This window comes from Hemiscyllium ocellatum, chromosome 10 (genome assembly GCF_020745735.1).
Source record: "Hemiscyllium ocellatum isolate sHemOce1 chromosome 10, sHemOce1.pat.X.cur, whole genome shotgun sequence".
Taxonomy (NCBI): Eukaryota; Metazoa; Chordata; class Chondrichthyes; order Orectolobiformes; family Hemiscylliidae; genus Hemiscyllium; species Hemiscyllium ocellatum.
This window is the reverse complement of record NC_083410.1, coordinates 32,322,486-32,345,006: the sequence shown is the minus strand read 5'-3', so window position 1 is coordinate 32,345,006 and position 22,521 is coordinate 32,322,486. Positions and strand designations below refer to the sequence as shown.

General features: G+C 41.6%; 1 protein-coding gene across 1 annotated transcript; it reads left to right on the top strand.

The window, feature by feature from the left end:
• The first annotated feature begins 2,313 nt into the window (after positions 1-2,313).
• Positions 2,314-2,772, top strand: LOC132819382 (small ribosomal subunit protein eS25-like). The gene has a single exon (XM_060830864.1). It carries the CDS (start codon positions 2,340-2,342, stop codon positions 2,682-2,684), a length of 345 nt encoding a protein of 114 aa, XP_060686847.1. The 5' UTR covers positions 2,314-2,339; the 3' UTR covers positions 2,685-2,772.
• The last annotated feature ends 19,749 nt before the right edge of the window (positions 2,773-22,521 follow it).

The window sequence follows — 22,521 nt, the reverse complement described above, 5'->3', positions numbered from 1 at the left end:
CAATTTTCACTTGAGATATTTGTGTCCTTACTTATGAGAGTTTTTTTTAAAGGAACTGAATTGGACGATTTGGCCATCAGCTGGAACCTTAGGACCAAGAGGGAAGGATACACATGTCTTGACTCTTACTTTTGATCTTTTGAAAGATCATCTGCAAGTGAAGAATGCACGGCATGATCCTGGAATACCGGTGAAAGCATGCAAAAGTGATTGCTACTCCTGAAGCAATTGACATGAAAGAATGCTTGATTAAAATGCACTAAAGAACAGGTCTCAGACATGTACAACTACTTGGCAAAATAGTTATTGTGGCCTAAAGAGTGAGTAAACATATTTTAAGTAGCGGGTTTTGAGAAAATGTGTAGCTCAGGTTGAGGTTTTGAATGTAGGTTTGCTCGGTGAGCTTTAAGGTTCATTTCCAGACATTTCATCACCCTACTAGGTAACATCTTCAGTGGGCCTCAGGCGAAGCACTGCTGAAAATTCCTGCTTTCTATTTATATGTTTGGGTTTTTTGGGCTGGTGATGTCATTTCCTGTGGTGATGTTATTTCCTGTGGTGAAGTCACTTCCTGTTCCTTTTCTCGGGGGTGGTAGATAGGATCTGACTCGATGTGTTTGTTGATCGAGTTGGAATGCCATGCTTCTAGGAATTCTCATGCATGTCTTTGTTTGGCTTGTCCTAGGATGGATGTGTTGTCCCAGTCGAAGTGGTGTCCTTCCTCATCTGTATGTGAGGATACTAGTGAGAGAGGGCCATGTCTTCTTGTGGCTATACCTATACCGTGTATTCAAAAAGAATGGGTATCCATTGAACACAGTCCGCTGATTTCTCAGCAATAAACCCAAACAAGCAGACAAAACACATCCAGAAACCCTAGCCACTCTCCCCTACATCAAAGACATCTCAGAAATGACTGCCAGACTACTCAGACCCCTCGGCATTATGGTAGCTGAAAACTCACCAACACACTTAAACAGCAGCTAATGAACTTGAAAGACCCTATACAGACAACAAGCAAAAATGTCATTTATAAAATACCGTGCAAGGACTGCAACAAACACTACATTGGACAAACAGGCAGAAAACTAGCTACCAGGATACATGAACACCAACTCACCACAAAAAGACATGACCAATTTTCAGATAATTGGTATTCAGATAATCAAGATTCCTCTGTATATCTCTTATGCTCACATCCAAATCATTTATATAAATGACGAAAAGAAGTGGACCCAGCACCAATCCTTGTGGCACTCCACTGGTCACAGACATCCAGTCTGAAAAACAACCCTCCACCACCACTCTCTGTCTTCTACCTTTGAGCCAGTTCTGTATCCAAATGGCGAGTTCTCCCTGTATTCCGTGAGATCTTAACTTGCTAATCAGTCTCCCATGGGGAACCTTGTTGAATGCCTTACTGAAGTCCATATAGATCACATCTACTGCTCTGCCCTCATCAATCCTCTTTGTTACTTCCTCAAAAAACTCAATCAAGTTTGTGAGACATGATTTCCCCTGCACAAAGCCATGTTGACTATCCCTAATCAGTCCTTGCCTTTCTAAATACATATACACCCTGTCCCTCAGGATTCCCTCCAACAACATGCCCACCACCGATGTCAGGGTCACTGGTCTATAGTCCCCTGTCTTGTCCTTACCACTTTTCTTAAACAGTGGCATCACATTAGCCAACCTCCAGTCTTCCATCACCTTACCTGTGACTATCGATGATACAAATAGTTGCTGTAATTGAACATATCACCATCAACTAAGGATGAGCCAAAGTCCTCAGAGTTTCAATGCGGAATGAGAGACATGAGAGGGAGAGATCCAACAGCTTGATGTAAGGAAAAAGGAAAGTGAAAAACAGGGAGACCACAGGGAAAGATATTTGTCTGATTTGGAAGCATACATTCTGCTTAAAACCTATTGAAGTAACTATGATAGGAAATTACTCCTCAGTCTATGTATCAATGTATAACATCTCCGAAGAGAGTGAGATCATCTCTCAACTTATTTTAAATATATTTGGTGCTGTTCCTGGCATGCCATTCTCCACTGTCTTTTGAACCAGTGCTGATCCTCTGGCTTGCTAGTACTGGGAGAGTGGAGGATTTGGCCATGGGTTTGCAGGCTGTGTTGGAACACGGTTCTGCTCTGCTGAACACTCAGAACACTTCATGGATGTTTAGTGATTCTAATGAGGTCAGCCAGGTGGAACTCATGGAATATGAGTTCCTTGTTTGGGGCTATTAATCTGGTCCAATCAGGGAGGCCTGGCTAACAGCTAAGAACAGGAGTGTCGCTTTTCGGCTCCGACATCTTGAAGCAGCAACATGCCTCCAAAAGATGATAAGAAGAAGAAAGATGGAGGCAAAGGAGGCAAAAAGGATAAAGATCCAGTAAACAAGACTGGGGGCAAGGTCAAGAAAAAGAAGTGGTCAAAAGGAAAAGTAAGAGACAAGCTGAACAACTTGATCCTGTTTGACAAAGCCACATACGATAAGCTGTTGAAAGAGATACCCAACTACAAACTCATCACGCCTGCTGTTGTCTCTGAAAGGTTAAAAATCAGAGGTTCACTGGCTAGAGCTGCCCTCCAGGAGCTGCTTTCAAAAGGCATGATCAAGTTGGTGTGCAAACATAGAGCACACATATACACGAAATACCAAGGGTGGTGATGCACCTGCTGCAGCAGATGATGTGTAATAAGGTTCTGGAATGGATTTCAAGTGATGCTATTTAGATATTTCAGTAAAATTAGAAATAAAATTGTCTTTAACAACAAAAAGAAAAGAACAGGAGTGTCACCACCGCTGCCTGGGATTCGCCTGAGGCCACTCCCCACAACCTCCACAACTGCTGCAACCTGCGGCCCACCTCCACCGCTGCTGCCCGGGACTCAGTTTTGGGGCTGCCTGGAACTTGCCTTGGGGACCCTCCCAACAGGCCTGCCCCTACTGGTGACCAAGGGCCTACCTGGGACTCACCCGAAGCCTGCCTCTGCCTCTGCCACTGCCGTTGCCTGAGGCCGGTTTCCACCGTCGCTGCCTGGGACACTCCTCGGGTGACTGGCCTTGGGCACAACCCCAGGACTTCCGCCACTACTACCACCAAAGGCCCACCTCCAGCAGCAGAGTATGGCGAGCCCAAAGGTCGCAGGGCCCAGCCGGACCTACGCCGGGGTAGCCGCTGCCTTCGGCTTGGCCGTCCCAACCCCGGAAGCAGCCACATCCCCCTTCAGGCACCTGACTAAACGCCTGGGGGTAAAGGCCTATCCCCATCCCAACATGACCATCAAGGCCTGCAGTAAGGCCATGGCTAGTGTGGTTGGCCCACTGGCCATCGTCGCTGTGGCCCGCATGTACGGGAAGGCCGTATTCTTTCTTAAGACCGAGCAGGCGGTCCACCTGGCCGTGGAGAGGGGGCTCACTGTGGGCGGGACGCATTTGCCAGTCGACCCTTTGGAGGTCACGGCCCAGAGAGTCGTGATCTCCAACGTCCTGCCCTTCATTGCCAGTGAGCTCCTTCTTCCGAAAACAAAAGAAAAAAAAAGAACAGGAGTGTCGAGTATCCAGCACACTTCTGACAGCTGGCTCTGAGGGGGCTGGATCAGTGACAAGGACTCTCCACGTATAAATAAAGGATGACTTGATGACAGGTAACTGGCCTCTGTGGTGTTATTTCAGATGCTCAGTGTTTAGCTGCTCGATCTGCTGAAATTTTTCCCTTACGTTTTTGATGTTGTATTTTATTACTTTTCTCAGGGTTAGTAAGTAATACAATTCTTCCTTCTTTTATTTGAGAAAACTTTAATTTTGATCACCGTGACATCTTAATTAATGTGTAATAGCCGTATATCAAAGACAATACCATTGGCTGAGAAGGGTTAAGGAAAAGGAAGCTAAATTATCTCTTCTTGTCTGATTGTAACAAGGTGATTATATTACTATGATGTTGAAACAATTAAAATACATTACCTGATGTATCTTCTACCATTTAACCTACAAAAACATTGGATACAGTATGGCATTTCTTGGTATAGACAGTATAGACTGTAAGAGAGTCCCTGATATATGAAATTCTGGGCTTACAAATGCTTTTACCAACAAATATGATTCCATATATGGCTTTAACAGTGACTGTCTGTATAGATTATTTAAATTCTTAATAGTCTAAACATCTATGGGAGTTACTGTGACCAATCATTCAAGGAATTATAGCAGCAAATATTTTAAGAATTTAAAATATATAGCAGCAATGTTGTAGTGAGCAATAAATGCTGTCATTAATCTCAGCCAATCCCTTGATGGAATCGATGTTTCTACTAAGATTGTGCACATGGCTCCAAGACTGGAAATCAGCCAGGTTCAGAGTGAATCTTCTCAGAAGAACACATTTCACCATCCTCTTGATGTGCTGAAAATCTAGGCCAATGTGGATACACGTGTGAGAGGTATGCGGCTAATGGTTAAACATAAGACATTTACAATGAGAATTCATGTTCATTTCAACATAGTAATATATTTAATACAAGGAAAGTGCATTATTCAGAATTTTTTTTGTTACCAGTTCCATTAGGTCTTTGCTACGTTTCCACTGAAAATAAGGAAGTTGTTTTATGGAGGCAACATAGTCGCGGATTCTCCAGATTAAGTGCATTATCATTGCCTTTAGCTTCACAGATATTTGCTACTGTTATCACTCAGCCTTGCTGTACATTTCCAAACAAAAGAAAATGTAATAGAGGATACAAAAAGACCTGAAAAATGGAATTTCTATTGTGCAATTAAAATAGATATCTTCAAACCTACATGTTAAGGCAGTCCTCAGGACTGAAACAAAATAAGAGGTGTTCTGGGGTTAGGGCTAAGGTATATTTGGGACATCAAGGATGCTTTTGACTGCAACCAAATATCCATCTGATTTTAATATTTATGATCACACTGTATTAGAAACTACATTGGTTTAAAATGCAACAATTTTAAATACACCGTCCCAATATAATTAGCAAGGTTTTAGGCCATTCTGCTTCTTGTTAGCCACAATATAGAGTCATAGAGGTGTACAGAACGGAAACAAACCCTTTGGTTCAACTCGTCCATGCCAACTAGATATCCTAACCTAATCCAATCCCATTTTCTAGGATCCGGTCCATACCTCTCTAAACCCTTCATATTCGTAAACCCATTCAGATGCCTTTTAAATGCTGTAATCATCCCAGCCTTCACCACCTCCTCTGGGAGCTCATTCCCTAAATGCACCACCCTCTGTGTGAAAAAGTTGACTCTTTGATCTCTTTTACATCTTTCCCCTCTCACCATAAACCTATGCCTTCTAGTTCTGGACTTTCCCAACTAGGGAAAAGGCCTTGTCTATTTATCTTATCCATGCTGCTCATGATTTTATAAGCCTGTATAAGGTCACCCCTCAGCCTCTGACGTTCCAGGGAATGCAGCCCCAGCCTGTTCAGCCTCTCCCTGTAGCTCAAATCCTCCAACCTTGGCAACATGCTTATAAATCTTTTCTGAACCCTTTTAAGTTACACAACATTCTTCCAAATAGAATGGAGACCAGGATTGCACACAATATTCCAAAAGTGGCCAAACCAATGTCCTGTACAGCCGCAACATGACTTCCCAACTCCTATTCTCAAGGCACTGACCAATAAAGGAAAGCATACCAAATGCCTTCTTCATTATCTTATCTACCTCCGACTCCATTTTCAAGGAACTATGAACCTGCACTCCAAGGTCTCTTTGTTCAGCAACACTTCCCAAGACCTTATCATAAGTCCTGCTAAGTTTGCTTTCCCAAAATGCAATACCTCACATTTATCTAAATTAAACTTCTCAGTCCAGTGACCCATCTGATTGAGATCCCATTGTACACTGAGGTTACCTTCTTGGCTGTCCACTACACCTCCAATTTTGGAGTCATCTGCAAACTTACTAACTCTACCTCCTCTGTTCACATTCAAATCATTTATTTATATGACAAAAAGTCATTTTTGGACCCAGCACCAATCCTTGTGGCACACCACTGATCACAGGCCTCCAGTCGGAAAAACAACCCTCCACCACCACCCTCTGTCTTCTACCTGCGAGTCAGTTCTGTATCCAAATTGCTAGTTCTCCCTGTATTCCATGAGATCTAACCTTGCTAACCAGTCTACCATGTGGAACCTTATCAAATTCCTTACTGATATAGATCACATCCATTATTCTGCCTTCATCAATCTTCCTTCTTCTAAAAACTCAATTAAGTTTGTGAGACAATTTCCCATGCATAATGCCATGGTTGACTGTCCCTAATCAGTCCTTGCCTTTCCAAAGACACCTAAATCCTCCCTCAGGATTCCTTCCAACAACTTGACCACCACTGATGTCAGGCTCACCATTCTATAGATCCCTATTTTTTCCTTAACACCTTTCTTAAATAGTGGCACCACGTTAGCCAACCTCCAGTCTTCCGGCAGTGCACCTGTGACTATCGATGATACACATATATCAGCAAGGGGCCCAGCAATCACTTCCCTACCTTCCCATAGAGCTCTAGGGTACACCTGATTAGGTCCAGGGAATTTATCCACTTTTATGCGTTTCAAGACATCCAGCACCTCTTCCTCTGTAGTATGAACATTTTGCAAGATGTCACCATCTATTTCCCAACATTGTACATCATGCATGCCCCTCTCCACAGTAAACACTGATGCAAAATACTTGTTTAGTATCTCCTCCATCTCCTGCGGATCCACACAAAGGCCGCCTTGCTGATCTTTGAGGGGCCCTATTCTCTCCCCAGTTACCCTTTTGTCCTTAATATATTTGTAAAAACCCTTTGGATTCTCCTTAACCCTATTTGCCAAAGCTATCTCATGTCCCCTTTTGGCCCTCCTGATTTCTCTCTTAAGTATACTCTTACTGCCTTTATATTCTTCTAAGGATTCACTCAATCGCTCCTGTCTATACTTTACATATGCTTCCTTCTTTTTCTTAACCAAACCCTCAATTTCTTTAGTCATCCAGCATTCCCTATACCTATAGCCTTTCCTTTCCCCCTAACAGGGATATACTGTCTCTGGACTCTCATTATCTCATTTTTGAAGGCTTCTGCCTCCAATCAGCTTTTGAAAGTTCTTGCCTAAAACTGTCAAAATTAGCCTTCCTCCAATTTAGAAGTTCAACTTTTAGATCTGGTCTATCCTTTTCCATCATTATTTTAAAACTAATTGAATTATGGTCGCTGGTCCCAAAGTGCTACCCCACTGACACCTCAGTCACGTGTCCTGCCTTATTTCCCAACAGTAGGTTAAGTTTTGCACCTTCTCTAGTAAGAACATTCACATACTGAATCTGAAAATTTTCTTATACACACTTAACAAATTCCTCCCCATCTAAACCCTTAACACAATGGCAGTCCCAATGTGTGTTTGGAAAGTTTAAATCACCATAACCACCCTATTATTCTTACAGATAATTGAAATCTCCTTACAAATTTGTTTCTCAATTTCTCAGTCACTATTCGGGGGTCTATAATACAATCCACAATAAAGTGATCATCCCTTTCCTATTTCTCAGTTCCACCCAAATAATTTCCCTGGATGTATTCCTGGCAAATCCTCTCTAAGCAGTAGTACTATCCCTTATCAAAAGTGCTACTCCCCCTCCTCTCTTGCCCCCTTTCTATCCTTCCTATAGCATTTGTATCCTGGAACATTAAGCTTCCAGTCTTGTCTATCCCTGAGTTACGTCTCTGTAATTGTTGTGATATTCCAGTCCCATGTTCCTAACCATGCCCAGAGTTCATCTGCCCTCCCTTTTAGGCCTCTTGCATTGAAGTAAATGCAGTTTAATCTATCAGTCCTTCCGTGTTTGCTGCTTTGTCCCTGCCTGCTCTGATTGTTTGACTCGCTCCCTTTCCCAACTGTACCAGTCTGATTGATCTCTTTCCTCACTACTTCACTGGGTCCCACTCCCCCACTTTACTATTTTAAATCCTCCTGAACAGCTCTAGTAATCTCCCTGCCAGTATGTTAATCCGCTTCCAATTCAGGTGCAATCTGTCCTTCTTGTTCAGGTCACTTCTACCCCAAAAGAGATTCCAATGATCCAAAAATTTGAACCCTTCCTTCATGCACCAGCTCCTCAGTCATGCATTCTCTATTCTCCTATTCCTATCCTCACTAGTTGTAGCACCAGGAGTAATCCAGATATTACTACCCTCGAGGACCTAATGTTTAAATTCCTGCCGAATATTCTCCCTTCAGAATCTCATCCTTTTCCCTTCCTATGTTGTTAGTTCCAATGTGTACAATGACCTCGTGCTGATCCCTCTCCCCTTGAGAACATTCTGCACCCTCTCTGACACATCCTTGATTCTGGCACCAGGGAGGCAATGCACCATTCTGATTTTTCGCTGCTGACCCCAGAAATGTCTGTCTGTGCCTCGGATTAGAGAGTCCCCTATCACAATCGATCGCTTGGAACCCGACATACTCCTCATCACATTAGAGCCAGTCTCAATTCTAGAAATGTGGCAGTTCATGCCATAATCCTCTGAGAGTCCATCAACCCCTACATTTTCCAAAACAGCATACTTGTTTGAAATGGGGATAGCCACAGGAGTCTCCTGCACTACCTGCCTACCCCTCCTACCTTTCCTGGAGTTAACCCATCTACCTGACTGTATCTCTGGGTTTTCTCCCTTCCTATGACTGCCATTCCATCACATCCTCTAGCTCTTGGAAATTCCTCATTGCCTCTAGTGTCGCTCCAACTGATTCATGCGATCTGATAGGTTTCGCAACCAAACACAATTCCTAAAGGCATCAGTAACGTGGAAACTCTCTTTAAACTCCCACCTCTGACAGGAAGAGCATATCACTCTACTAAAGGCCATCTTTGCTCTTTCTCAGTCTACAGGCCCAGAAAATAGCGCCATCTTATTGCTCTAAAAAAAGTATTCCAGGCTAACTTAATACTTATGGTATATATTTTAAAAATTTAATCAAGAGACAGATTTCAATGAAATATATGATCAAGAAAGAACCCATTCTACTCACCACTGCAGGCTTACAGCAAGGTTACATGTTAAAAACTATGCACCTATCTGCTCCTATACTGTGAGCTCACCTACACAGGTTCCTCCAAGATCAACTGTGAATTTCGCTGTTTGTTCATTTATCCTAGATGCGCTCTAATGTCCAGAGATACATGAACTCAAACACAAAGGCAGTGACTGTGCAGATTCACTGCTTCCATCTATCTCACCCTCACTGACCATGTGCTTGCTGCCTTTCCCTCTTTTAAAACTGCTGTTGTTTTGACTTTTTAACCCAAAGTTCCAAAACAATGCAACAGCATATAAAACAGTAATTGCTGCTCCTGGAATTCAAGGAAATCACCTCCAACACCTAAAATATCTCAAAAAAGGAGCAGATCCTACAGCCACAACTTTTTCCTGTCCTCCATCTTGGCTTTATATATCTGTTTCAAAATTTAATTTTAGTATGTGTGATGTAAGGTATATGATTTATATACATGTTAATATGATTTGATTTAGAGTTTGGATTTGAGGGAATAACATCTGATTTTTATTCTCTAAGATGTTTAATGATTAATTGTAGCTAATTCTGTAGCCCTAGCGATGTAAAAAAAAACTGTGAGAGAGAGAGAGAGAGTTCATGATATGTAATGACGGTTTGTTTTCACTGGGAGAGTTGTTGTCACAGGTGTGTCACTCACTTTCACCTTCCTTTAATATCTACCTCTCTCTCAATCCAAGAAGAAAATATCACCTCCTGTAATATCTGCCTCTTTCTCGTGCCACGCAGAAAACACGAGGAAACGTGATGTGTTCTCTGCAGTTGGTTCCATGCCTTTTATAAGTATTCTTACTCTGATTCCCTCACCACTACCTTGAGCAGGCCATAGAGTGATATTGAAGGCTGCCCTTAACTTACTGCGCTGGACTTGCTGAGTAAAGGCCTGGAGATGCAGCCTGGTCCTGTCCATGGGTGTGTGTCTTTAGGTGTGCAGTCTCTTTGTAGTAGCATCATATGGTAATAGCTGGTGCAGACCATGTGGATTCTTAAAGGCTGCCACATGTCAGATTCCAATGTCCATTGATGTGGGGTGCATGTGGCTAGTGCCCATGGAGCATGCTCTGAGATATGATGCTCGGTTTCCAAATTGGAAGTCATTTGGAGCTAGCAGCAAATTGAATCTGCCAGGTATCAGTTTTTTTGTTGATTTTCCTGATGTCGAGCTTGCTTGTTAAGTTTAGTAACATGAATGACTATTAAAAATGGAGTTGTGCTGGTAACAGCATGTTTAAAAATGTTAATCTGCATCAATTGGCATTTCACCAGTATCTACCAAGAACCTTGTCAAAAGCATGAAAGATGGAAGGAGGTGATCTCAGTGTTAAGATTGACTTGCACTTGTTGTCAATTCTGTCACACATTTCACCGTGGCCCACATTACTCAAGCCCCCATAAAATTCCACCTAGTATTCCTATAAATTTATAAACTTATTTAGATGATCATCAAATCTTTGCTTGCCAGAAAAACAGTAGTTCTGGCAGGTACCTAGGATAACTCACACAAGCAATTGCAGATGGAGAAATGGGCATGTGGAAATCCAAAGATTTTACAAATCTACACATGCAAGAGATTTAGAGAACAGAAAGAACGTCATAAAAGGAGGAAGGTTAGGACCACAAATTGATGCAAAAAAAGTTACATCTTTTAATTTTAATAAAATTGGGCATACCATATCCATTAAATAGGATATGAAATTGATAGCAGGTATAGTGACTGTGTCTTCAAATAAGGGCCCACTAGGAAATAAAGTATATATTAAAGATGTAGCAATGGTACAAAGTAAACATATTTCATTAAAAGGGGAGAGATAGCTCAGGACAGACATTTTCTGTCTTTTTAAAATAACAAGAAAAATGAGGCTGTTGGATGCCCTGAGTATTTTATCTCAAAAGGTGAAGTATTATCCATGCTTTATTTCAAGGAAAAGTTACTGCAAAAATGATAGTGCAAATATTAGTTCAATTTTTACAGGATATGGATAATCTGAAGAAATACAGTCAGATTAAGGTTCAAATTATATATCGCAAATATTCAAAGAAATGATAACTAGATTGGAAATAAAACAATATATCTCTTCCGCTCATCATCAATGATCTCAAGGTGCATTGGAAAGATGTCACTAAACTTTGACAATTATGATTAGAGTGTATTGCCAAGAGTGTCCTAATGATTGGGATTAGGAAATCTCTTTGTTACTACTTGCCATTAAGGATGCCTGTCATGAGCCCACCTGATGTGTTCCCTTTGAACTGATGTATGGACATTGAAATAATTCCACAAAGGTCAGTATCCTGTTGCCAAATGACCCCTTATTTATATGTGGAAAGTCCTTACGCCGATTCAGACCCAGCTCTCAGCATAAACAGGAGGTCTAACCAGATTAACAGCCTCATTCAGGGAACTCATATTCTCTGAGGTCCACCTGGCTGATATCATTACAATCACCTCATCTATCCCCTTCTGAGAATGAGGACATAGGCTAGTTTTTGTTTGTAGTGCCTCCTGGGGCATTTTACACCAGGTCAGATTCTTCAAAATCTGCCACTGATCCAGGCAGCATGTAACACACTGCAGCTTGCGTCTTGTGCCCAGTGCATTTCAGAAGAAATTCATTCTCCTCTTTAGGTAGCAAAGGCATTGAGGTGATGATGTTCATTGTGTCTGTCTCAGAATCCAAGGTATCTTCAATATTTGATGGAGAGGGTGAACACATGGGTTCTGGACCAGTTGGAAAGATAGTCGAGGAACCAGACACAAGTTGCTCCCAGCCAAGAGTGTGGTACTGGAAAAGCACAGCAGGTCAGACAGCATCAGACAAGCAGGAAAATTGACATTCCAGGCAAAAGGGCTTTTGCCCAAAAGGTCAATTTTCCTGCTTCTCTGATGCTGCCTGACCTGCTGTGCTTTTCCAGCACCACACTCTTGACTCTGATCTCCAACATCTGTGGTACTCACTTTCTCCATGGTTTTATCCCATACCATTTGAGAGTTTGTAGCTTTCATATGGTCCACGTGCTTGCTCAGAACTGTCACATCTACCTGAACTTTATATGTCACTGGATCTGACCTTGTGTTGACCATGCCCTGTACCCATGCAGGGCCATTCCCGTGATTCCTACACCATACTTTGCTTCCTGAAGTAAACTGTCTCTCTTGTTTGTGTCCTGCATTGGTGTTCCTGATTCCATTTCACCCTCCTCCCTAGGTCTGGGAAGATCAGATTTAACCTGGTGTGGAATATTCTCCTTATTAGCAACTCTGCTGGAGCTATCCCTGTAGTTGCATGAGAGGTGGTTCTAAAATCAAATAGAAACTGGGATAGTTTGGCATCGTTCGAAGGTGTAGGCTGTTTCTTTAAGACTGCTCTTTCTGCTAGACCATTGAATGATGAATAGTATAGACCTGTCCTTATATGATGAATATCATTCAACATTAGGAAATATTCAAATTCCCTGCTGGTAAACGATTGCCTGTTATCAGTGACCAACACTCCAGAAGTCTGTGTATTGTAAAAGATGCAAGCAGTTTTTCTATCATCGTTCCTCTGATTAATGAATGAACTCAATGCACTTCCAGCCACTTTGAGTGGGTGTCCATAATGACTAAGAACATTGAGCCCATGACGGGACCTGGATAGTCAACATGTAACCAGGTCCAGGATTTACCCAGCCATTTCCATGATGTGGGAGAACTGCTGGCAGTTATCTTTGTCCTTGTTGGTACTCTGGGCACTACCTCAAGAATAGAGCTATGTATGCATCTAATCCTGGCCACTAGACATCTTGCCAACATCTTCATTTTGAAAGCCTCTGGATGACCCTGATGGAAAATCACTGTTGCTCCCCATAATTACATGCCATCCTTTATTGAGATCTGGTCTCTCCAGGTTGAAAAAAAGGTTTCAAATAGAGTTCTAGAGTCATAGGGCATGGAAACAGACCCTTCAGTCCAACACGTCCATGCTGACCAGATATCCCAACCGAATCCAGTCCCACCTGCCAGCACCCGGCCCATATCCCTCCAAAACCTTCCTATTCATATACCCATCCAAGTGCCACTTAAATGTTGCAATTGTACCAGCCTCCACCACTTCCTCTGGCAGCTCATTCCATACACGTACCACCCTCTGTGTGAAATAGTTGCCCCTTAGGTCTCTTTTATATCTTTCCCCACTCACCCTAAACCTATGCCCTCTAGTTCTGGACTCCCCCACCCCAGGGAAAAGACTTTGCCTATTTACCCTATCCATGCTCCTCATAATTTTGCAAACCTATATAAAGTCACCCCTCAGCCTCGACACACCAGGGAAAACAGCCCCAGCCTGATCAGCCTCTCCCTATAGCTCAAATCCTCCAACCCTGGCAACATTCTTGTAAATCTTTTCTGAACCCTTTCAAGTTTCACAACATCTTTCCGATAGGAAGGAGACCAGAAATGCATGCAATATTCCAACATTGGCCTAACCAATGTCCTGTTCAGTCACAACATGACCTCCCAACTCCTGTACTCAATACTCTGACCAATAAAGGAAAGCATACCAAATGCCTTCTTCACTATCGTATCTTCACTTCCATGGTCCCTTTGTTCAGCAACACTCCCTTGGACCTTACCATGAAATGTATAAGTCCTGCTAAGATTTGCTTTCCCAAAATGCAGCACCTCACATTTATCTGAATTAAACTCCATCCGCCACTTCTCTGCCCATTGGCCCATCTGGTCAAGATCCAATTCTGGTTGTGACAGACCTTTGGTTTCCTCCAACACCACCAGCTGTTTCAGTTTTGCCAGGACTGGATTTTTCTGCCTCCAAAGTCTGTTATTTTGTCAGCTGTGCCTGGAAGCGTGTACAGAAAATTTAAAACAATTACGGACTCTTCCAGTGGGTATCAGCCAGTGGGAGGTGGCTCAATACATCTGCATTTGCTATTTGGTCTCCTGAACAATGTTTCAACTTGTAATTATACACACTTAGTATTAGAGCCCACTGCTGAATTCAGCCGGAAGCTATGGGCTGCACTGCCTTGTCCTCTTTAAGAGAACCTAGCTGGGGTTTGTGGTCTGTTACTATTACAAATTTACATCAATAAAGGTATTAGTAGAACTTCCTGACTCCAAATATGAATGCCAAACCTTCCTTCTCTACCTGGATGTTACATTCTGCATTAGCCAAAGTCCTGAATGTATACACTTTTAGGCATTTCTCTCCTATGAGCTAATACTACCCTGATGCTGTATGGGGAGGCTTTGCATGTCAATACTAGATCTCACTTGGGACCATGTGCCAACATGTTAAAGGATGATAGCTGTTTTTTCGCTTCTCTGAAAGCTATGACTTGACTACGAGATCATTTCCAAGGCTAACGCTTTTTTAAGAGTTAATGCAAAGGTGCTAGCATGGAGACCAGGTTATATTTGAACTTTCCAACATATTTCACCTGCCCAATGAAGAAACTAAGCTCCAATATACATACAGGGGCCAGGGCACCTTTGATTGCTTTCACTTTATCTTCCATAATCTTGTTGACGATATAGCACAAGTAGGTCTGGGATGCCTGCAACACACATTAATACCTCCTAAGGTATACGCCCACCTGGGAGAAACAACTAAGAACTATATCCAAGTTTTCCAAGTGCTCCTTATTGGTCTTCCCTGTTATTAGTACGTCATCTCAAATGTGACTTGGATAGGCCTTGTAAAATGTTTTCCATCGTCCATGAAAGTATACCCTAAATGGCAGTCTCATGTATTGGTACAAATCCTTATTGGTATTAATTGCAGCATACTTCTGACTAACCACAGTTACAAGTATGCATGGCTTATGTCCAGCTTCATGAAGGACAGCCCCCTGCCAGTTTTGCAAATAAACCCTCAATGCGAGAGATTGGGTGTGTATCCAACTGTGGAAAATGGGTGACTGTTTGTTGAAAATCCCCACAAAGCTGAATCAACCCAATGGATTTCTTAATCTGTATAACCAGTGTTGCCCATTCCACAGATTGATTTGGTTTGATGATACCTTCACTTTGCAGCCTCCTGATTTCTGCCTCTACTTTTGCCAATGGTGCTGGGTGGACCTTGCAGAATCATGGAATTGCTTCCTGTTCAATATGCAAGGTGGCCTTAGCTCCTTTGATAGTTCCTAGACATCCCAAGATATTTAATTAGGACTTCATTCAGGCAGCCATTTTCTAATTGAAAAATGTTGAGCCAATCTCAGTGAACCCTTCCCATCCAATTCCATCCCTATCAAGCTTGGGCCCAAGCCTTTTACGACAATCAATGGGACTGAACTAGTTGCTTCTCATGAGAGATTGGAACAGAGTGTGTACCTTTAATCTGTAAAGGTTTCCCTGTATAGGTTCTCAGTCTAGCAGAGGTCGTGCACATCTAAGGGTTGGAGTTCAGAGCAAATCTTGTTTAAGTCCAGTTCTGAGATCACTAAAATGGCCACGCTGGTATCAACCTCCATTAGAACTAGGTAACTACTTAATCAGCTGTCTATTTTGATTGGTTCTGATTTGGATGTTGCTAAGCAATGTAACTGTTCCAAACCAGGTAGAGGTGGTATTTCAAGGATGTACACTATCCTGGATATCAGCCTATGAGTTATTTTACTCAATTTAAGAATGGTAGGGCTCTTTTGATTGGTTCTGATTTGGATGTTGCTAAGCAATGTAACTGTTCCAAACCAGGTAGAGGTGGTATTTCAAGGGTGTACACTATCCTGGATATCAGCCTATGAGTTATTTTACTCAATTTAAGTCTAGTAGGACTCTTTTGCTGTCTCAAGTCTGCTTACCAGCAGCAACTACAACACCTTTCCGGCCCGATCCTGAAGAACATTTTAAATGTTCGGCCAAGGCTTGGGTTTGTTTTGGGGTTTTGCTATGGACTGACCTAGAGTCCCTCTGTTCAGTATATGTCTGGAGTGATGTTCTGCAGTTGTCTTCACTCAAATGGTGTTCCCTAAGCTCAGTTGGACTTGTGAGGACATCCATCAGAATTCCCTGCAACTCATTTGCTCCACTTGCTGCATTCTCCAATGATAAAGCCAATTATAGTGTTTGAAATCCAGTTGGGCTTCAGCTCGTAGGCGCTTTTGCATAGTTACATCATTAATCCCACATACCAAATAGTCTGTCAGCATCTCATTCAGGATTAAACCAAAGTCACACGTATCCGTCAGTCATCCTAACCTTGTCTAAAATCCTGATACGGAGTCCCCTAGTTCTCAAATTGTTAAATAAAACTGATAGTGTCTCAGAATTAGAGGAGGCTTAGGGTCATAATATCCCTTAGCTAAATTCATTAACTCGTGAGAGGTTTTAGTATCTGGTGCTTCAGGAAACATTAGGCTCCTAATAACTGAAAAGGCTGCAGGTCCATAAGCCGTCAAGAAAGTTACTCGCTGTTTATCATCTGCCCCAATGTCACTTGCCTGAAAAAGTGCATTATTTCCACATACTAGACCCTGACTTCGACAGCAGGATCAAATGGGTCAAGCTTCCTAAATAATGGCAAGACACCAGAAATGCTTATCCCATCTTGAAGAAGGTTAGTGTGAGCAACTTTCTTCAGGACCACGCTTTTCTCTCATATAACTCCAAATAACTCCACAAAAGCTGTTATCCCATCACCAAATAACCTTTTATTTACACATGGAAAATCCTTGACACTGAACAGAACCCTTGGTACTCCTGTTTATATCTGTCAGCCAGGGCTCCCTGATTGGACCAGATTAATAGCATCAGTAGTGAGTGAAATAGACATATCACAACAATTAGAACATAGAACGTAGAACATTACAGTGCAGCACAGGCCCTTCAGCCCTCGATGTTGGATCAACCAGAGGAACCAATCTGAAGTTTATCTATCCTACACTATTCCATTTTCATCCATATGTTTATCCAGTGACCATTTAAATGCTGTTAAAGTTGGCGAGTCTATTACTGCTGCAGATAAGGCATTCCACAAGGCATTCCACACCTCCCCCCCACCAGCCCCCTCCCCAAACTACTCTCTGAGTAAAGAAACTATCTCTGACATCTGTCCTATATTTGTCATCCTCAATTGAAAACTATGTCCCCTTGTGGTAGCCATCACCATCAGAGGAAAAAGGCTTTGACTGTCCACCCTATCAACACTCTGATTATCTTGTATGTCTCGATAAGTCACATCTCAACCTTTTCCCTAACGAAAACAGCCTCAAATGCCTCAGCTTTTTCTCATAAGACCTTCCCTCCATACCAAGCAATATCCTGGTAAATTGCCTCTGAACCTTCTCCAAAACTTCCACATCCTTCCTATAATGTGATGACCAGAACTGTATGCAATACTCCAAGTGCGGCCACACCAGAATTTTGTACAGCTGCAACATGACCTCGTGACTCCGAAACTCAATCCCTCTACCAACAAAATCTAACACACCGTATGCCTTCTTAACACCCTATCAACCTGGGTGGCAACTTTCAGGGATATATGGTCATGGACACCGAGATCTCTCTGCTCATCTACATTACCAAGAATCTTGCCATTAGCCCTGTACTCTTTATTCCTGTTGTTCCTTTCAAAGTGAGTCAGCTCACATTTTTCCACGTTATCCTCTATTTGCCACCTCTCAGCCCAGCTCTGCAGCTTATCTATGTCCCTCTGTAACCCACAACATCCTTCGGCACTATCCACAACTCCACCAACCTTAGTGTCATCCGTAAATTTACTAATCCATCTTTCTATGCCCTCATCCGAGTCATTTCTAAAAATGACAAACAGCAGTGGACCCAAAACAGATCCTTGTGTTACACCACTAGTAACTGAACTCCAGGATGAATATTTCCCATCAACCACCACACTCTGTCTTTCTTCAGCGAGCCAATTTCTGATCCAAACCGCTAAATCATCTGCAATTGCATGCCTCTGCATTTTGTGCAATAGTCTGCCACGGGGAACCTTATTAAGCACCTTACTGAAATCCAATACACCACATCAATTGCTTTACACTCATCTACGTATTTGGTCACCTTCTCAAAGAATTCAAAAAAGTTTGTGAGGGATGATCTACCCTTCACAAAACTGTGTTGACTTTCCCCAGTCAACTTATTCCTTTCTAGATGGTCATAAATCCTACCTCTTATTACTTTTTCAAACACTTTACCCACATTGAAGTAAGGCTCACTGGTCTATAATTACCAGGGTTGTTTCTACTCCCCTTCTTGAACAAGGGGACAACATTTACTATCCTCTAGTTTTCTGGTAATATTCCAGTAGACAATGGCAACATAACGATGAAAGCCAAAGGCTCTGCAATCTCCTCCCAGAGAATCCTAGGATAAATCCCATCAGGTCCAGGGGACTTATCTATTTACACACATTCCAGAATTGCTCACACCTCCTCTTTGTGAACCTCAATCCTGTTTAGTCTAGTAACCTGTATCTCAGTATTCTCCTCGATAACATTGTCTTCTTCCAACTCTCATGTGCCCTCACTGAGCCTTCACATAAACCTCCTTCTTCCTGTTGACAAGAGATTCAACTACTTTAGTAAACCACAGCTCCCTTATTCAACTACTTCCCCTTGACAGGTACATACTTATCAAGGACATGCAGTAGCTGTTCCTCGAATAAGCTCTGCATTTCAATTGTGCCCATCCCCTACAGTTTCCTTCCCCATCCTATGCATCCTATATCTTGCCTATTTGCATCATAATTGCCTTTCTGAGCTGAAAATGTGTTGCTGGAAAAGCGCAGCAGGTCAGGCAGCATCCAAGGAACAGGAAATTCAATGTTTCAGGCATAAGCCCTTCATCTGATCTCCAGCATCTGCAGACCTCACTTTCTCCTCATAATTGCCTTTCCCCCAGTTATAACTTGTGCCCTGCGGTACATATCTATCAATTTCCATTGCTAAAGTAAACATAACTGAATTGTGGTCACTATCACCAAAGTGGTCACCTGCCTCCAAATATAATACCTGGCCGGGTTCATTACCCCATACCAAATCCAATGTGGCCTCACCCCTTGTTGGCTTGTCTACATACCATCATACACACATTGCACAAAAACTGACCCATCTAATGTACTCGAACTACAGTATTTCCAGTCAATATCTGGAAGGTTAAAGTCCCCCATAACAATTACCCTGTTACTCTTGCTCCCATCTGGAATCATCTTTGCTATCCTTTCCTCTACATCCCTGGAACTATTCAGAGACTGATAGAAAACTCCCAGCAGGGTGATTGCTCTTTTCCTGTTTCTACCTTCAGTCCATACTACCTCAGTAGATGTGTCCTCAAACGTCCTTTCTGCTACTGGAATACTGTCCTTGACTAACAATGCCACACCTCCCCCTTTTTTAAACCATCTTCTCTGTTCTTACTAAAACATCTAAATCCTCGAACCTGCAACAACCATTCCTGTCCCTGCACTATCCATGTCTCTGAAATGGCTACAACATCGAAGTCCCAGGGAAGAAGGGATCTGAAATTGAAACCTCAAAAGTTGAACTTCTTTCAATCAGATTGGAAAACAAAGGTTAGATATCATCATATTTTATCTTTAAGAAAATGATCAAGGTGACTTACAAAGGCTATTCGAGAAAGCTATTGTTTTGGTGGAGATTAATTCTTCAACATTACAAGCTGAAAATTGATTATATATCTGGGAAAGGAAATGTTATAGTGACGCTCTTTCAAGTGTATGTTCAAAGGACACCGAATTCCCTTCTGTCATGTTTTGTCCATGAACATACATAAAATGTGGTAAAATAATGCAACACACATTGTGTGGTTAATATCAATGTATTCTGTTGGGAGTGTGATATCAAAGAAATGCTAAGATAATTTTGGTAAGTTATGGAAATGCCTCTGAAAGGTACATTTTCATTCTAATTCAGGGAAGTGAGAAGCAAGGTGTGTGATTTATATGATATTTAGGATTTGAGCTAGTGGCATATCTGTTTTTGTTTGTTTTACTGAAAGGTTTAATGATTACCTTGTAGGTGGTTCTCTCGCCATGTTGTTTTTTTTTTAAAAAAAAGCAAGAGAAATCCTGGCATGCAACAAAATACTGCTTTAATTGGAAGAGGTTTTTTTGTGAGCAAACAAAGTAAATAGTTATTCGATAGTCTTTCAGTTTTGAGGTCAGAAATTTTCATTAGGGGAAACACCCATGGCTTGGGAAAAAGGCTTTGCATTTCAGTTTGGCAGATTTGCAGGAATCTTTGGGGAAGCTGGATGTGTAAAACTGATGCTACAAAAAAAGGGAAATAGTCTAAGGATTTTAATTTTAAAGTTCCATACCAAAAGTGTTTGGTCAAAACAATGAAGGGATAATTTGAAGCTGAGAAATTCTAAACTAGATTGCATTAAGGCTCAAGGATGTGGTGATCAGAATGTCAAGACCAGTGAATTGAAGCCACAGGTAAGTTAAGCCTTATGACTAATACAAAAGGGATGCATTGGTGTTTGGGTACAATGAAGGAATGCTGTTGGGATTAATAGGATTGTAGTTAATCACGTGTTTAAAACTCTTTAAATCTGTTTCTTAAATAAATAGATTAGATTATTCTATTTTATAATAATTTCTTTAGCATAATAAATTTCTTTTTTCTTGTTAAACCTGAATCTCCAGCATTGCATGCTTATGTTCCAGTGAAAGACCACGTTTTTAAATCTAAATAAAGTATCAAACCATTTTTCAGTCTGGGATCTGACTTGTACAGTAGTAACGTTATCTGAGATCATTACACATGTTATTTAAGATCATTCTTGTACTTATGAAACTGCTAGATATTAATTAAATATAGCATGCTGTGCTCCAGTCAGGATGAATAGCAACTGTACAATATACTGAGTGGATGTGCAGTATTTTTTAGACTGTTCTTTCATTGGTAGAGTTGCACATTCCAATACTAATCTTACGTGGTGAGCCCAATAGCTACAACAGAGTTGTCTTTCCTTCCCATTTCACATATCTCATTGCCCTGTTTGTCAGCTGCATTCTTTCATGATGTTGCTCTTTATCTCACATGACTGGGCTCAATGAAAAGGACTACAGACAGACCAAGCCACCAAACCACAGTGAACAGTGTGAGGTCATGCTTTTGGATAGCTGTGGCTGAAACTGTGGGCATCTCCAGCTTCCTGTAAGTAGGTGCACAATCATGAAGTGAAAAGACTGGTTTACTTAGGGAATTGGTAACTCCTCCTTCTCTCCCCCCTCCCCCAACATTCCTATTGCTGTGAGGTTAATAGCTATGTCATGTGGGGTCAGCAAAGACATCTGGGTCTCAGATAATATGCTTACAGTGATTACCACACATAATTGACTGACCTTACCTCATTCTTCTCTCGCCTCAGGCCACAGCTGATAGGATGAGATGCTCTAGAACAGTTCAGTTCCAGTGACTCTATTGTACCGATGAGCAAACATTTTAGTGTGCTTTGTATGAATTACATTTTACAGGCCCCAAATGCGCTGGCTAAAGCAGAGAAACTGTGACCTATTTAGAAGTATTGTGTTGCATTTGAAAAGATCTACTGCCGAAGTTCTGTTAGTAGCAAAACTTTACACGCACGCACACACCAACACGTAGGATCAGGACATGAAAAATTTACCAATGCATAAACATATCGCATGCCATTGTTCATTCTGTGAGAACATTTTGAATGATATCACAAATGTTGTGGAAGTACAGAGAATGTAATAAATATCCAAAATATTCTTCTCAGTATTTGCTTTCTGCGCGTCCTGCATTCAACTAATACTTTAAAAATTAAAACTCATTATTGTTCATCCTATTGTAGTGTTGACACTAATCCACCTGCTCTGCTGCTAAGGTACAAAATAATATTCTGTTCCAGTTTATAGCCCCTTGTGCCTTTTATTCCGCATATTAAAAATGATATTTAATATTGACTGTTTGAAATAGAAAATATTATGGCAACAATAATTTTATTGGAACCGTTAGGTTTTAAGAGCTAACTCCACCATCTTTCGCCCGACCACAGCTTCACATCATTCTTACAGGGAAACCAGTATGACAATAACCACTATTTGGGAAAACAATAGCGGTGTTTTATTACATCAAATTACACGAAACACATCTTGTACAAAAAAAAATCATGTATACATTTCCTCCTTTATTTGTGTGTCACGAGTGATGTTTCACGCTGCCTTCATTAATTCGAATGCAGACGCTATCTCTAATCCGCAGCAGATTGAGTGACATTGCCTACCGAATGTAAAACACGATATCCCATTGATTCCCGTAAATCCCAAACAATGCTGTTTGCATGCTTGTTTCTGTAATAATATAGATATGCCATTCGGAATTAAAGCGCCAACCAGACTAGTGGCAACTAATTGTGTTGCGTGTAATGAGTGCAATTTCAAATTGTTATAACCCAAAGCTTT